General features: G+C 40.1%; 1 protein-coding gene across 1 annotated transcript in view; it reads right to left on the reverse strand.

Annotated features, from left to right (window-relative positions):
• Positions 1-1,165: 1,165 nt before the first annotated feature.
• Positions 1,166-16,776, reverse strand: part of snx29 (sorting nexin 29) — a 146,150-nt gene continuing 130,539 nt past the window's right edge. Inside the window, exons 20-21 of the mRNA XM_085171253.1 lie at positions 8,364-8,503; positions 1,166-1,824 (exon numbers count right to left, since the gene is read on the reverse strand). Coding sequence (XP_085027379.1) covers positions 1,698-1,824; positions 8,364-8,503 — 267 coding nt within the window. The 3' untranslated portion in view covers positions 1,166-1,697. The remainder of the gene's footprint in view (positions 1,825-8,363; positions 8,504-16,776) is intronic.

Consider the following 16,776-nt stretch of genomic DNA (forward strand, 5'->3'; position numbering starts at 1 on the left):
TGCTTTATAAATGTGCAAGATGTGCCTCAGTGCTTGTGTACTATTTTCAATATCATGAAATCATTTGCAGATGATCGTGTTCTGTTTATTAGCATTTTACAGAAAAGTCAACTTTTTTGGTAAAAGAGTTGTTTGGTAAATTTTAGTGGTATTTTATTATTTTACCGTTTTCTAATCTTAAAATATGTACGACACAAATTAATATTACACAAGGAACAAATGTACTGGGCCATCTCATTACATCTATAGGAGATGCTCGATCATGGGAACCGATGCCATGAAGCTCCTGGTGCACAGTTTCTAAGCTGATGTTAACACCCGCAGATATTGAGTCACTTTTATGCACTGTGTGCCTCAGCACTCGGCAACGCTGCTTTGTTACTACACAGTCTGCAATTTTGTGGCTTGAGTTGCCGTTCTCCTAATGCTTCCTCTTCGAAGTGATACCTCTCACAGTTGGTTGCGTTTGTAAAATTTGCAAAGGTGGAGCACACTGCCAGGTTCTTGATTTTATAGCCCTGTGGCAATGGGACTGAAAACCCCTGAATTCGAAAATAAAGAGGTGTGGGCCAATATTTATGTCCATATTATGTTTGCAGGGAAGGTTTAAGAATCTTTTGGAATAAATTGCCTCCATTTATTACTCATAAAATGTGGCTGCTTTTATTCTAAGTCACAATCCTGGTTATCCCAAACCTTATAACCGTGCATCAAACTAAGATCACTGGTTATGTGATCATGTATTTTTGAGAGGACATATGAATTTACACTCATTTACAGCCATTTATTCATTTAGCAAGGGGCTATTCAAAAACTATGAAGGGAAGGAAAAAGGAGAAACTTCTTTTTTTTCCTTTTTAAGTGAAACTGACTCCCCAGACATTTTCACAGTCTCTTAGATATTTTAGTTTACCAGTGGTGTTTAAACCAAATCCTTTACCGTGATTATTAAATTGAATTTCTAACTTCTTTTGATAATTACTGCACCCATGGTAACATTAAGCTATGTTACACATATCACAGATTTTCTATAAAAGTCATATAATATATCAGAAGCAGGAAGAAGGAATGCCCGTTGCCTGGTGGTCCACGCCACTGATGGTGAATCAGTGTTGTCCAAAAATGTAATGGCACTAAAATGCTGAGACATAAGCAGAGAAAAAAATCATTTCCAACCAAAGACTTTAATCCCCCCCTTTGACCTCCTTCATAAGCAAACCCGTTCCCTACCAACCCAGAGCAGGAATGCAGCTACAAATACTGTAGGCACTGTGACCATGAAATACTTTCACTACAAAACTTAAGAAAAACAACATGTCCCCATCATCCCAGTGCGTTTGAGAAAATAGAGAAGATTCCAAGCTAGTCCATGTGCAGCTTATAGAGTCTTACAAAGAGTCTTGGCAGAGAGTCTTTCAGTCTCTCAGTGAGGTAAAAGACACTATTTGATTGGGTCCATCAATAGGCAGTTTCAGGGGAGCAATTCATCCCTTACTTAGCCAGGCAACACAAAGAAATCTTTTCATATTCTCCTGGAATTGCCTGCAATGAAGGTTTAGGTGACCCAGGCGTTTTATCTGTAACGCCTTTAGTGTCCTTCAGATGCTCCAAATGTCCTTTCACACATTTGAGCCTGTGGTTCACAGTCCAGAGGCACTGCAACATCGTCCCCAGATCTGAGTTCAAAGGCCCTCGGGTTAAAGGTCACCACTCTGAGGTTCAGGTCTGGCTTCCTGGGTGTTCCTGCGGCCCAGTCTGGGAAAACGTGACGAAGTTTTTGACCGTGGCGTCTTGGCTCCGCCATCGTTGGCTTGGGGTGTGTCTCTAGATAAGAGAGAACAGCAGGAAGGAGAAGAAAGACACGTGGAGTTTAAACGAACATCTGCTGAAGTTTATTACCAAGTTTATTATTCAAACACACCACTGATGCTGCGTCTGGTGGAATAAATGCATCATTTCCCTTCTGCCACAGAACCTCTCCCCTTTGAAAACCAGCTAATAGATACATTTCCATTTTGCTTCTCTAATTGACTGTTTGTTTCCCTTTAGTTACTATTACTACATCTGCCAAGATTCTCTCTTGGATGGCTCATTTGCAGTTTACAACAGATTCATTATTCAAAATTTGGAGGAATTTTTGAAACGTGAGGTCATTGCTTTTAGACAGAGGGTGACAAGAACAGACTTCTCATTTCTAACTAGTGTGTTTTTTTTCTGTGACTAACTGATTAATTCAGGGATACCTGTATACATGGGAATAAAATTAAAGAATTGTTTTTCCAATTCAATGCTGTTTTAATTATTTTGTGCCAAATCACAGTCACCTCAAGGCATTTTGTATTGTAAGGTAAAGACAGTGAAATAATAGCAAGAAAACCCCAACAACTAGCCCCGCCCCCATAAGCAAACACTTGGCGACAGTGGGAAGAACAAACTCCCTTTTAACAGGAAGCCAGCTTTTGTGTTGTAAAGCCACAGAGTCCTGTCATTAGTTGTGTAATTATAAGAAATGTGAGATCGAGTTCTAAAAGCCTCTTTTTCTTGGCTTACATATTTGCTTAGATTCCTAATCAAATCCTAAAACAAGACAAAATCCTTTAAAATGAATTACATAAACTTTTATAATATAAATTTATATAAACTTCTGCTACAGTGTGAAAAATGTTGCAGTATGTAAAGAAATCCATGGCTTGAGCTTTTGCAATGATTGTATAATCACTGTAAGTTTGACCCTTTTTTAATTTCAACCCGATGACATTGAACGAGAGCCACTTGTCAAATAAAGGAAATCAAAGGCAGGAGACCGAACACATCGAGTTGAATGCTTTCTCTGTGTACCTGCGTTCTCCTGCTCAGATTTGATTCCTTTCAGAAACAACCAGCAGCGACTGCAGCAAATTAATCATTATTTCTCAAATACAGTACATAAGCCAGTCACCTCTCACTGCTGCTGGTGACAAAACTGTGACCATTAAGTGTAAATAAAAAATGGACACAGTCAAAAAAGTCAGCCAAAATTTTTTTTAACACCTTTAGAAGCTAAAATTCAGCAACTTGGCTGCTTCACAACAAGCAAAAGGTGGATCAGACTGAGAAATCAGGGACACTGTGTGCTCATATATACTTGGTCAATTGCACACAACCTAAAGTAGACCCTTGTTTATTGTCAGTTTTGGCCTAAATGGGACCACTATTTATATAATATTACATATTTTTGATTAAATACCACATGCCACTAGCTTTAGGGCTTGAACTCATATCAGAAGAGTGTTTACTGATGTCTTTTTTGCAGTATCCTGCTGCACTTGGTTTCACCTTTGTTACCTGAATGCTCCATCTTTCTCATACAGTCTGTGGCTGTATTACAGCGACTCTGTAATAGAAGCAGTGGGTTCAACTGTTCAAGTAGCAATAAGGAAGAGAGCATCTCCTTCTTGATGTCCAATTGGCCCAAATTAATGATGCACCACAGCTGCTGGAGGTATCATTAAGATTAGCGGGGACATCTGAGCTGTTCAATGTTAGGGACTTTCATTTCCACTCGAACAATACGGGCTAAAAATAAATACACTTGGTGAATGGATGGAAGGCAGCAGGGGCAAAAAAGCTTCACGGTGGCGGATCCCAAAAACTCTGTCATGTTAAAACAGATGGATACATAGGAGGAACAGTCACAGCACAGCCCTGCAAGCATACGTTTGCATTCAAAAATGCAGTATATAAATGCACTGCTCGCAAGTGTCTGTGTCATAATCATCAAGATCAGAGAGCTTTGAGCTACAGCGAACTGCCTCAGATCAATTAATATATGGTGAATATTTTTTCCCCCCTCTGGCATAACGTACATTTAGCAGTGGCTCAAGTACCACTTATTCCCAGACCTCCACTGCACCAGGCAGACTCAATCAAACACAGTCACACTATTTGAATTTGACAAAGATTGGGGAAAAAAACCTGATATGATGGGGAGTTTTATCAGTAAAAATCATACTAAATTGAGTGCAGCATGCAGAGTTGAAACTGCAAGCCACCTCATTTATTCATAGCAAACTGTGTAAAATAGCAAAATGTGTCAAATTAATTAGGCCTATAGATTTTTTTCCTGCCTCTCAGCATGTGTTTGTCCTCCATTTGGACACGATATTGATTTGTGCAGGATAATAACTTTCCCAGGCACTGTTGAAATATTAAAAACTTGAATTAAGAGACATCTAATTAGAGGAAACAGGAGCACAAATACAAGCACGCAACTAAATGACTGCCTAACCCAAAGGTAGGTTATAATAAACAGTACAGTTTGAATAAATATCAATTCTCGGCCATACACACACAAACAATGCACCACCGCAGTAAAAGGTTGTATACTTATTCTGAGGTCAAACTGCCTGAAACTCCTCAGCAGTGAGATAAAGGTCTACAAAACTCTTTTTTCCCCTGATGCAGCAGGTCAGTAAGGCGAGAGCCCAGACTGAGTACCGTGTTCTGAGTAAACTGCAAAAGTGGTGAGGTTGAGCTGCATACTAAGTGGTGGTGAATCTAGGAAGAGGTGTTACCTCGTCACTGTTCCAGACAAGTGAGGAAAATTGCAGCATGCAAGACTGGAGAGAGACGAAGATCTGTGGCCAGATAAGTGCTGGCCACCAAACAAAGTGTGTGCCTTATTTCTTTAAAAAAAAAACAAACAACAACAACAAAGAACACATTGCTGTAACTGAAATGGTAAATGAACTGTTTTTATATGGTGCTTTTCAAGTCACAAAGCATTTTACCCTACAATCAATGATTCACACACACAAAAAAAAATTGCTAGGTCTGCCCATGTTCGCCTCATCATCAACGATGAAGGACAGAATCACCGACCTTCTGACTGCTAAACTAGGTGTGTATCACAGTGAAGCTGGTCATTGTTAATAAAACAAGGGTACATCCACGCTAGCAACTTTATAATCCTACTATCAATTAAGCAAACGTACAGGACATTTATTGGCTCTTCTGAAGTAAGCTTTCATTTGAAAAATGATCTTAAAAACCAAATCAATCAGTAAAAATTCCCATAAAATCGTGCACTTGAAAAATAGACTAAACTGTTTATAAAGCATCTTCTGTTTGCTTTTCTAAACCTTAACTTTAGCTTTTTTGCTACCACCATGTTGGTTCATTGGAGCCAGAAGTCTCCAAACTTAAATAAGGTGCCTGAATGCCAAGTTATCAACTGATGCTAGAAAAGTCTGTTAAAATGCTCCAAAAAAGCTAAAGAAGTCACTTGAATTAGCTTAGCTGCGAGCAGTCTTTCCCAACCACTGTGCAGCGACATATAGGTGTGCCATGAGAAATGATCAGGTGTGCCGTGGAAGATTATCTGGTTCCACCTGATTGGTACTCTCAGCGATTGGCTGAGTAACGGGCAGAACAATTACATTCTCTTCCACTAGAAGGCAGTACAGCTACCTGCTCTAATTAAGTGAGTTGCCAACTGCCAGTAAAACAAAAGAAGACGCAGGGCATAATAGCAATAGCTAAATATTTAAAAAGAAAAATTTGTCAATCTGACCTGTGTCCTGGAGACAAACCAAGCTAATTCTGCTATACCTGATGCACAGGGGAAAATTATCAATGTGTTTTTTGTGATATGTTTGTTTGGTGGTGTGCCGCGTGATTTTCCTAATGTGAAAAATGTACCGTGGCTCCAAAAGGTTGGGAAACGCTGGTTTAGAGCAATCAGCTACAGCTACCTATCAGTCAATCAAAGTGGCCACTGGACTCACTTTAAGCATTAACTAAATCCTAAATGGGTGAGTTAGAAACTAAACCCATTTTCTGGTTTTATTTAGTGAAGACAATGTTTTTAATGTGTTAGATTTATGCATTTTAACATGGGAATCTCTGGAAACTGACTCACTTTTCAAGTAATATCAAAAACCACAAAGCGTTTACTTTTAGAGCCTGCCTCATGTAACCACTCGAGGAACACTGCATGTTAATTTAAGTGAGTTGTGCACTGAAAAAAACAAACAAAAAAACACTGAAGATCACAGAAGATACAGCATACTGACATCAGATAAGATTTAGTTACACAAACTCTTTGTACTCCGTTTCGCATTAGAGACGTTTGAGCCTCTGGAAATAAAGACACCGTCCACTGTCACCTTAAAATCTCATCCTGTATCAGACTGCTGTGATCAAATAGATACGCGTCAGCGCTTATGTCAAAATAATGTTAAGTAACGGGAACACTTCCAGCTCTCCGACACTTCAGACTAACCACAGGAGGAATAGTAGTGTTATAGCTGTTTAATGACTCACAGCCCATATCGAAAAGCGATGGTAAACTTGTTTCTGGAGTTTGTGACAGGAATATGGTCAGTGCAAATAACCACGACTTTTCAGGTGTTGACGTCACTGCTTCAGCAGCAAAAAGCTGTCATATCAATTCTGGCTTTGATTGATGCATCTCTCTCATAGCGATCTTTGAGCCACTGAATTTTGTGTCTTTTTTCAATGCACTGCAAGATTTGTTATCTTGCATTTGTGCCTCTTCAGTCTTGGTGTTTGCCATTGTATCTGCCAAATCAGCAACCATACCTGCTGGCATCTTGTAACCCCAGACAAATATTGGCTGTGCACAGTTAACAGAGGGGGCGGGGAAACAGCTATTAAGAAAGTGAGCTGAAAAACTCGTGTGCACAGATGCACTGAATATCTGAAACTGTGAAGTAAACAATCGAGAGCTACTTTTGAGGTGAAGGTCACAGTTTATGTTAATGTTTCTCTTTGACACTGTGGTCAGATAATAAAGTGATGCATGGTTTCTTTAAATGCCGAGCTCTGCTCAACCTTGCGCCGCCTCCACCTCCGACCTCTTCCTCCATCAACAGGTTCATGACCACATTATTCAGGTGCTCATTCCTCACCGCAGAGGTTAGACATCATGAAAACACCAAAGGCAACATTATCAAGGGCTGTTGAGATGCATGGCCCCTTACAAACCCACAGGATTATTGTGGTGCAGTAGGCTGATTTGAGTTGATGAAGTGTCATCTACAATTTCACTGAGTCGTGTGTAAAGATTTCAGCGTCACTACAAATTACAACAAGAAGACAACAGCTGTTCAGCAACTGACATATTTAGGCTCTCTGCTACATGCTACACGTCTGCTTGCACACCAACTACAAAGCTTAGTTGTGCGATGGTGTCACTACGGTTACACTACAAATCAGAGTTTTTTTACTTGTAGTTTTAATTGAAAACCAGCACAAATGAGCTTGTCAGCACGTTTGTTTTCCCTTTCTGCTCTAATACTTTGTTGTCCAAAAACCACACACAGAAAATATAAAATCTCAAGGACATGCTTTAAATGGGTACACACTGAGATGTACATCAGACACCAAATGACAAGGAAGGACTGCAGAAAGTAATGTCACACTGCAGAGTTATACCACACACACACAGTCTCACTCCTGAGGTGAAAACAATATCATCCACGCTGGAAAAAATATAGTCGTTTCATTTTGAAAGATGACGCCGATGTCTCGGGAGAAGAAACAGCATTCCACTCGGATGGCGCGACAGGTCAGACATGCTGGCTGATCGCAGTAAGTGGAAACTGATGTGAATATTGACAGGAAACGACTGGAACATCTCATTTTGAAATGTAGCCTGGGCGGTAGGTGGGCATCCGAGGCATCATACATTTTCACACTTGCTAGTCTGAGAGAGAGAGAGAGAGAGTGTGTGTGTGTGTGTGTGCGTGTGTGTGTGAGTGTGTGTGAGAGAGAGAGAGAGGGAGAACATACTGTGTATTTTGCATGTGTGAATATGAGTGTTAAAGTCAGGGAAAGTTTGTTTTCCAGAGACTTCCAGGATTCTCTCTGCTCGCTTGTATCCTGTGCAAACTCTTCACACAACACTAGTGACAGTTAACACTTCCTACAAAGTGTTGTATATTACAGTGATATAATAAACAGAGGCAAATGCCAGGAAGCTGTTATTTTTTTTTTCTTTTTAGATGTTGTGTATGCAAACAGTGGTTAAACAAAATCTTTAAATAGGTAACCATGGGGACTATATTTGAGCTTCCTGTAGACAAAAAGCTAACACCTGCATTTGATGACAGATGTTATATAAAGGAAACTAGAAAATCATTTACATTACTCCCACTCAAATTAGGCGAGAGTTCATTCTTAGAAATTTCTGGCAAAATTTCTCTTGTAAGTTTCTATAAGACGACGCCAACCTTTAACAGACACGATCTGAACATGTGCTAGAAGCTGTTACCTGAATCTGTAGCACCTACGCACACAACTGCGTGTCATATATTTAAGCTAATATTCTGTTTTTCAGGAGCTTATGTGAGACCACTTACTGACAGAAAGGCAGCAGCGACAGCAGCGTCTCTTTGGTGGGACTGGCTGTGAACTCTGGCAGCGTCTGGATCAGCTTGTTCATCACCGTGCGAAGGTAGCCCTGCAGCTGCTTCCTTCTTTCCTCCACAAACTTGGCATCCTGAGACAGATGAAGAAGAGTTAGTCTGAAATAGATACTGAGGTTAAAGCTGCACCTGAATACATACATCATGGATTGTTTGACTGCGTGTGACAGGATAATATTTCCTCATAGCACCGAAACCACACATGACTCTGCCTTAGAATTCATTTTCTTTTGGATTTCTGACCTGCTGATTTGGGTTCACTTTAACTGCTATTATCAGTATAGCACAAGCTGCAAATACAGCAAATTTTATTGGATGATTTAGCCAATGAAGGTGGACGTTTTCAATGTTAGGTTTACTGCTATTCAGCTAATAGTTAGCAAGTGCTTGGAGACTAGCTGGCATCTTACATGAAAACTACAGGTGACTGTGGAAACCTGCTAACAACCATAGAAACTCCTCTTTGCGACCGATTTCATCTAGTGACTCCCAGCAATCACTTGCTATCCAGTGGTTGCTCAGGGCCAGTGATTGGTCTTTAGGCTCGTGAAAACTGAGGCGTAAAGTAATTTAAAAAATAAATAAAGGAAAAAGCGCGTGTACGCCATTAGAAGAAATCAACGTCAACATTTGGAAAGGTCAAAGAGGACCTCTTTATAGAAACAATTGCAAATACTGTATACATTTACACATTTACAGTTTTCTTTCTTAACTGTATTGGTGACAGGAAGTATGTACATTTTTGCACGTGTGTAAAGTGACACAGATCGTGTTGTGACAAGCTGACCGGGACCGTGGAAAGGTAAGGAGTTGCAAATTGTGACTTAAAGACATGTAACTGAGAAAATATGTCACTGGTGTGCCAGATTCAGATCCTTTGCAGGTATCCCCTATGATGAATGGCTTTCAGTTTTTCTAGCATCCATACAAACCAACAGCACCCTGCTGACTCTCTGCCAGCGGTCAGGCTGTCCAATCCTTTCCAATCTGCTCTGACAAGAGATATTGCATAATCCAAAAAATAAAAAGCATTTTTTAGGATTACCACATTTATTATTTGTGTTGATTTTGTCGTTTCATTTCTGATGTCGATAAAGCGCAGTGTTCTGAGCATTCAGTCCCGCTTCCACTGTGCGACTCTGAAGGCAGAGGCACAGAGCCACATGGCCAATGTGAGCATGGCTAATCGGCATCCAGCAAGGCTCAGAACAAAGCCTGGGCAATGCTCCGTGTTACTCTCTGGTGTTTGGGACTGGAACAAACAGCCATTGAAGGAGGCCAATATTTCCCTTTTTTTTCCAACTACTGCTTCTCTTTTGATCTCAAATCCCAAAACGCATGTGAATTTAATTGTTATGGCTTGAAATGCACATGTGGTTCTTTTGAACAAGAAGAATGAATACCAAGACTGAATATGCAACCATGGGAAAACAATGCTTTATTTTAAGAAGATACAGCATGTGATAACACAGGAGTGATACGGTCTTTTTTCTTTAAAAACATCTGGAATGCTTGGTGAGTTTTCTCAAAACTCATTTTCCAAGGAGCAGTCACATTCACACTTCATTCCTATCAATGCTTAAGGAATAAATATGGCAAATGCTTATAAATAAAGACAAAGCAAACACCAGGAGTCTTCCAGGAGTTTTTTTTAAGATAGGAAACTGTCTGTATACCTGCGACATGATGCCTTACAGACAAATTGTGACTCAAGATTTGTTCCTTTCACAGGAACAAATCCACACCTCACTGAGAACTATATCACTTCTAGTTTGTTAAACAGTGGCACTGATGCTGATAGGACAGTGCAGAGCAGACAGAAAAGTGGGAGACGGTGAGAGAAAGACTCATAGGTCCCCGCAGTAAGTATTCATGGGCTGTTCCCAACTAAAAATGAACCAACCTAAAATCTCACATTTGAGTTGCAAGTCCTACATTTCACAATTGATTAATTTAGATGGACAGTAAAAGGAAAAGAATTCATTTATTTTCCCATCCCCAAAGTCAAATTAAATCTTTTAACCCACAATACACACTTTCAGCCGGATCTTACACGCGATGCACGGCAGTGCTCCGATTACATCAATTAGCACAGAGGTAAGATAACAGGACGTGGAAGCTAAAACACTGAATCATCACTGGTTTTGCCAAAATGTTATCATACATTAATTTGAATTCTTCCTATTAAATATGAGAATATATTATGTGATTTAATACTGAAAAACTGAACAAACTCAGTTTGGATTTTGTGTTTGAACATGAGAGGCACTGTCAAACCTTTAAAATGTACTTTAATTATTTTTAAATTATTCTTTTATCCTATCTTCATGTACTTTATTTGAAATTGTTCAATAATGCAATGACTGGATTTTTCAATTGTTGCTATTGTGAACTACAGAAAAATTAACTGAGCCCAGTTATCTCTTGTTTGCGTGTGCAACGTTTGCGTGTGCAACTCAAAAGCTCATTTTATCATTTTAATAATAATAATAATGGATTGCATTTATATAGTGCTTTTCGGGGCCCTCAAAGCGCTTTACAATTCCACTAGTCATTCACTCTCACATTCACACACTGGTGGAGCTACAGTACAGGGCAGACTGACAGAAGCGAGGCTGCCATATCGCGCCATCGGCCCCTCTGGCCATCACCAGTAGGCGGTAGGTGAAGTGTCTTGCCCAAGGACACAACGACCGAGACTGTCTGAGCCGGGGCTCGAACCGGCAACCTTCCGGTTACAAGACGAACTGCCAACTCTTTGAGCCACGATCGCCCTTAAATGGGGACCACTGAAACTCACCTCTCTGTCAGCATAAAGAAGTTCACCCCCATATTTAATCTCTCAGATTTTTCAAGATTTTTTTACTCACAAAGAAATCCTGAAATAATAAATGAGTAAAATTACAGGAAAAGTTCTGGCAGAGTTTTTGCTATGTCACAGAAAATGTCCTTTTTTTTTTCTGTAGTCCCATAGAAAAAACAAAAATAGGAACAGAAACTTTCCTGTCATTTGATTGTTTATCTATTTCGTTTAGCTTGGTGTTGTATGATTGACCATGAGGGATCAAAAGTTGTAAAAAATGACAATACATTAAAAAAAATACAATAAAAAATTTATGTACAATTAAAAAATACAGTAGGAACTATAAACTTCTTCAAAGCCATGCAGTGGACCAAATTACGGTGTTTGCCAGGATGATTCTGGCCCTTGGGCCTCATGTTTGACACTCCTGTGGTAAAATATGTTTAGAATGAAGATATTAAAGGTCGGATAACAACAACTGGTTATTATTATTTCAATTATTAATCGTTACTAAGATCTCTACATTTCTACCAGTAGTCTTCTTAGCCTTGAGTCACAGCAGAATGGCAACAGTAATAATAACCAAGCTAAGCTGAACTTTGAATAGTACACTATTATTGCATATTTCATACAGGCAGCAAATACTAAAGGACCTCTTTAGGTCTAGCACTGCTCGGCTGAAAACAATTTAAAGAAAATCATCAGCACTTTTCTCTATGCTGAGTTAGTAACTGTGTAAATAACTGCAATAAACACTGTAAATATGGTGACAAGAAACATCCTCTGTGGGAGGATATGAGCTGCGTTCGGTGCAGTATTTTCACATTTTTCCTGTCTGAACCTACAAAAGTTAGGTAGATGATATGCAGGGCAACAGCCAGAGAGAACTTAAAAAAAAGTTCATTGTAGCCCCAAATAGCGGATAAGTACGGAAGTTCAGCAGAGTGGGAGTGGATAACTAAACTCAGCTGCATGCTGGGTAAAGCAGACGGGGGTAAGAGCGGGTAAATCTGATGTGTCAGATTAGGCTGTGCATGCCAGCACGGGTTTCATGCTATGTCGACACAACAAGGGACACCCTGCCTGCTTTCACGGATGTCAGAGCAGTAATAACACTAATGGACATCATGACAGACTCATCCTCTTGTGGAAAAACAGAGGTTTGAAGAGAGGCCAGGTGCTGTGTCTTGTTTGCAGAGAGGAACAAGAGGGCACAGCAGAAACTACTGTGGCATACTGATGCAGGTACAAGGCGGATGCTGTCCTCTTAAATCTGTCCTCTTACCTCCTGCTATCATAACACTGCTCTTTACTTGCTCCCCCACACTACTACACTCGTGTGATATCACAAGGACATATAAACATAAAGGTGGTGTTTTATGAGCATCTCTGTTCCAAGCTTTATACTGTAGGTCACACAGACTGTTCAATCAAGATGGAAAAAAGAAGCAGCAGCAAGACCGACCGCTTTAGTAAAGTCAAAACTACGATTTTGCATTTTTGTATGTTATAGAACATCTGTTCACTAGATATTATGAAGCACGTTGGTTTGGTACATCTAGAATAAAAGACTGATTAGAAGCAAGTCGTGCATCTTGGCATTGCCTTCAAGCCGTCATTTTAAATTCCTTATTTACATAAAAGGGGAGACAGCAACAATTTTCATTTCTATGGTCTCAAGGACTCGCATTCATGAAATCAAAAGACAGATCTGATTTTTAAAAATGATTTTAAATTTTGATGCCGCCCAAAACGAGATTCTTCAAAGCCCACAAGTTATAGTACAACTGCTACAACACAAACACTGCAAAACATTACAGCTTCATTAACTGCTCAGTGCAGAGCGCCAACACATCGGCATCTGTGGCTCGTTCCACCACAGCACTAAACTAATGCCATGCTAATTCACATGAATAAGTTAACCAAGTGAAACAATAACTACACCTTCATATATCATTTCTGTGATAAAGAGCAGAGATGCCTTGTAAACCTCAACTGTGTATAAGTCAGTGTGACACTACGGCTGGCCCATATATTTCCAGTTTGGGCTGTTAGCTGGTTCTTTGAGGGCAAAACCAGAACAACCCTCATCTTCTTACCATTACAGAACTATCTCCTGTAGTTAGCCACATATTACAAAGCAAACTTTTCCCATCTGACTGCTCCTGCCACTGATGATGTAGCTGATATAAGAACTGACAAAGACTTAGAGTGAGTGAACAGCGATCTTAAAACATTTAGTTAGATTAGCTAAAGTGTAAGTGCAGTAACGACCCTGTTTCTGTCCTTTTCATGGTCAACATTAAATCCTTGTTTCTTCTCTGTGGTAGTTAACTCAAGCAATGTCCATTAATAAGTCTCTAAAGTCATTGGTTGCAGGAGAAATTGGGGTTGTGTCAGAAAATGCAATGCAAATGCAAATTCCCACTACTGAGCCATAACGACTCAACAACATGGTCTTAAAGCGCAATCTAGATACATGACATTATAATAGCAGCACTAGCTAACATTTAACTGTCACTTTCCCTAGATGTAATCCTTGTTGTTTATTTGATTTTTAGTGTTATTTATGGTTGATTTGGATTTTCATTCATTGCTGAGCCTTTAGCTCTTCTCAACTCGTAGATCTAGTTCATGTTTTACATTTGTGTCCCTTCTGTGGTTCCACCTTCTGTTAAGTTCATGCATGTTCTATGGATCCTTGATCCAGTGTGGTTGTTATTCGTCTGCTGCTTTGCTTTGCTAGGCCTTCCCCTCTTGTGTTTTGCATTTAGTTCTACTGCCTCATTGACTTCACCTGCAGGATTATACACCCCTGATTAGCCTTCTGTGTATTGTCCGTCTCTGCTTTTCTTTGTCATCTGTAATCCTACCCTGTCTGTTTCCCTCTGTCTTATCAAGTGGATGTTGTTGCCCTGCTTTGAAACTCTGCAATTCAGTTTACTGGATCTTTTGTTATTGGAATTCTGCATCCTCTCACTGGACATCTACGCCGATCTGCCCCGATCGGGGATTATGAAATGGTCATGTAATGACAGACGGAAAAGCTGAATATATAGCACGCATATGTACACACAGCACAGCTAAATGTCACCTCCCAGAGAGACAGATAAGCAGGAGACAGGAGCTGCCAATGGAACAGAAGTGTAAAGTAGTCACATATGCGTCAGGGTCTCCACAAGTACTCTGTAAATTTGCTGCCAGCTTTTCGGTATTCAAGTCTGGAGGAGGGAAGGAAAAAACTCTAAATAGATAGTCGGAACGACGGAATGTTGCCTGGCAACAGAAAAACTCATTTAGAAGTGAAAAGTAACTACACCCTACGGTATCAAACATTCTTACCCCCCTGAGATAAAATCAATGCCTTTGACCAAGACTTCGATCCTGCTTGAGAATCTCGAATTACTGTGTTTACAATGAAATAAATTCCTGCTGTGGCTTTCCCCCCCCCCCTTTTAAAGAGAGAAAGGGCAGATTTAAGGACTTTATATGATAGAAGCCTCAGGCAATGCTCTTTTTTTCTCCCAGCAATTCGCATAGTTATTAGAAGCAACATTTAAACACAGTGCTTTGGAAGCATCTGGCACTTGGTGTCTATCAGGTATTTTCTGGAAAAGAAGGTTTTTCAGCACTACCTACTCAGGTGAAATAAAAAAAGATTATCATAATGAGCTACCCTTAGTCATCACATTAAAGAAGAACATCAACCTGGGCTCTGATTTAGCCTGAAGTCCACTTGAATTAAGAGAAAGGACAGCAGTGGTACATGCTGGCAACAAAACAAGGTCAAAATGTTCCACAAAGTCAGCCCACACTGGACCACAGTGAGGCTGAAGAGGCTTCTCTCTTGATGCCTTGTTTAAACACTCTCAAAACTACGGGTCCGGATCATGAATAAAACATCGCATGCAATTCAAGAATGCCCATGCAAGACCTTCACAGCGTCTCCTTTGTCATAATTAAAAGCATATAACATGCATATTGCATAATATGTGAGCACAACATACTAAGACTTGTTAATAATTCACTGTGTAGTTTCTGATTAATTAATCGGGCCGGCCTCGGCACTCTACTCACTTTTTGTCTCCGTATGCACAGATGGGCCAACCGCCACCAAGGGCCATGCTACTTTCAGGTAACCTAAACAAACGTTGAATGATTGTGATCACTGCTCACACCCTTGAATTCACATCAGACTGTTTTAGCATTTTGTGCATTTTAATGTATCACACTGCTATAAATGAGTAAAGCTCATGACCTGGCTAATATCTGCTGCAGATTTGAGGTATGATCACAAAACCCAGCGTGAACCATAACTTCACAGCTGTATCTTAAAGATGTAGTTTTTATACATAAGCAAGGAGCTGAATACATTTGGCGTCAACAGAGGTCATGGACAATATAAAGAGACCGCTTGCATGGTTTTAGTTGCACGAGGAACACAGGATACTTAAAAATCACTTAAACCATTTGATGCCAGAGAAACACCACATCTTCCACCTACCCCATGCTGTAGGTGATTCACTGCCATTAATCAGCAGCACACATGAAATCTGTGTACTCTGGTTCAAAGTTTCAGCTCTGTTGCACCTATAATCATGCACAACAGTGGCTTCAGAGTACACTGCTTCACCTTTGAGTACACCTGTTTTTACTGCAACAAGGTAAGAATTAAAATCAGTGAATATAATCAAAAAATAAGCTTTTAAGGAGCTCTTAAGTTACACTTTAGAGATACTCTTAAAGCTTTTAATTGCCTTTCTAATAACCAGTGGAGTGCTGTGTGCATATCTTGACAGACTGTAGGATTAAAAGTGACGACCCACCTCTACTGCTCTCTTAGTACTTTGATAATGCTCAATGACCACAGGGGAACTATCCTACTATTAATGCCAGGGTACGCTTGAAACAAGCTACCCTGACAATTATCAGACCTGTTTTCTGACCTCATCTGCAGGAAAAGTTTTCAGAGCTCTTCAAAGGGTGCAAACTTTAGGATAACTTTTCCTCAAAGGCATTCATGGGCTCATGCTCATTTACGCTTCCAGAAATAACAGGCGAAGCATGTTGGTTTACTCGTTTCAGAAAATTCCAAAACTGAAGGTGCTGAACCTCAGAAGTAAATCAGTTTACAGTTTATATCCTATGAAAGTACATATTTTGAACCTTCCTATAGAAAATATTTGTGAATTCCCTGCTGTAGAGAAACGATTTCACCCCTGGACTGTTTGAGCCCTGAAAAACAAACCAAAAAGAAGTCAAAGGAGCTTGCAAAGAAAAGCGTCTGGACTTCTTTAAGTTGCTTGAAGACGTTTCACATCTCATCCGAGAAGCTTCTTCAGTTCTAAGGTCAAATGGTGGAGAGTCCCAGATTTAAACCTAGTGGGAGTGTCCCCCCACAGAGGGACAAAAGGACCCCCTGATGATCCTCTAATCGCCTGAGCCAAGGTGTGAAACTGGGTGTGGGTCCCCATCAGCCAGGGCTTCGGGTGAGCTCTTTGTGAAACCTTATCATGTGAATTCCTGAGGTCAGATGGCCCAGGA

Source organism: Neolamprologus multifasciatus, chromosome 8 (genome assembly GCF_963576455.1).
Source record: "Neolamprologus multifasciatus chromosome 8, fNeoMul1.2, whole genome shotgun sequence".
Lineage (NCBI taxonomy): Eukaryota > Metazoa > Chordata > Actinopteri > Cichliformes > Cichlidae > Neolamprologus > Neolamprologus multifasciatus.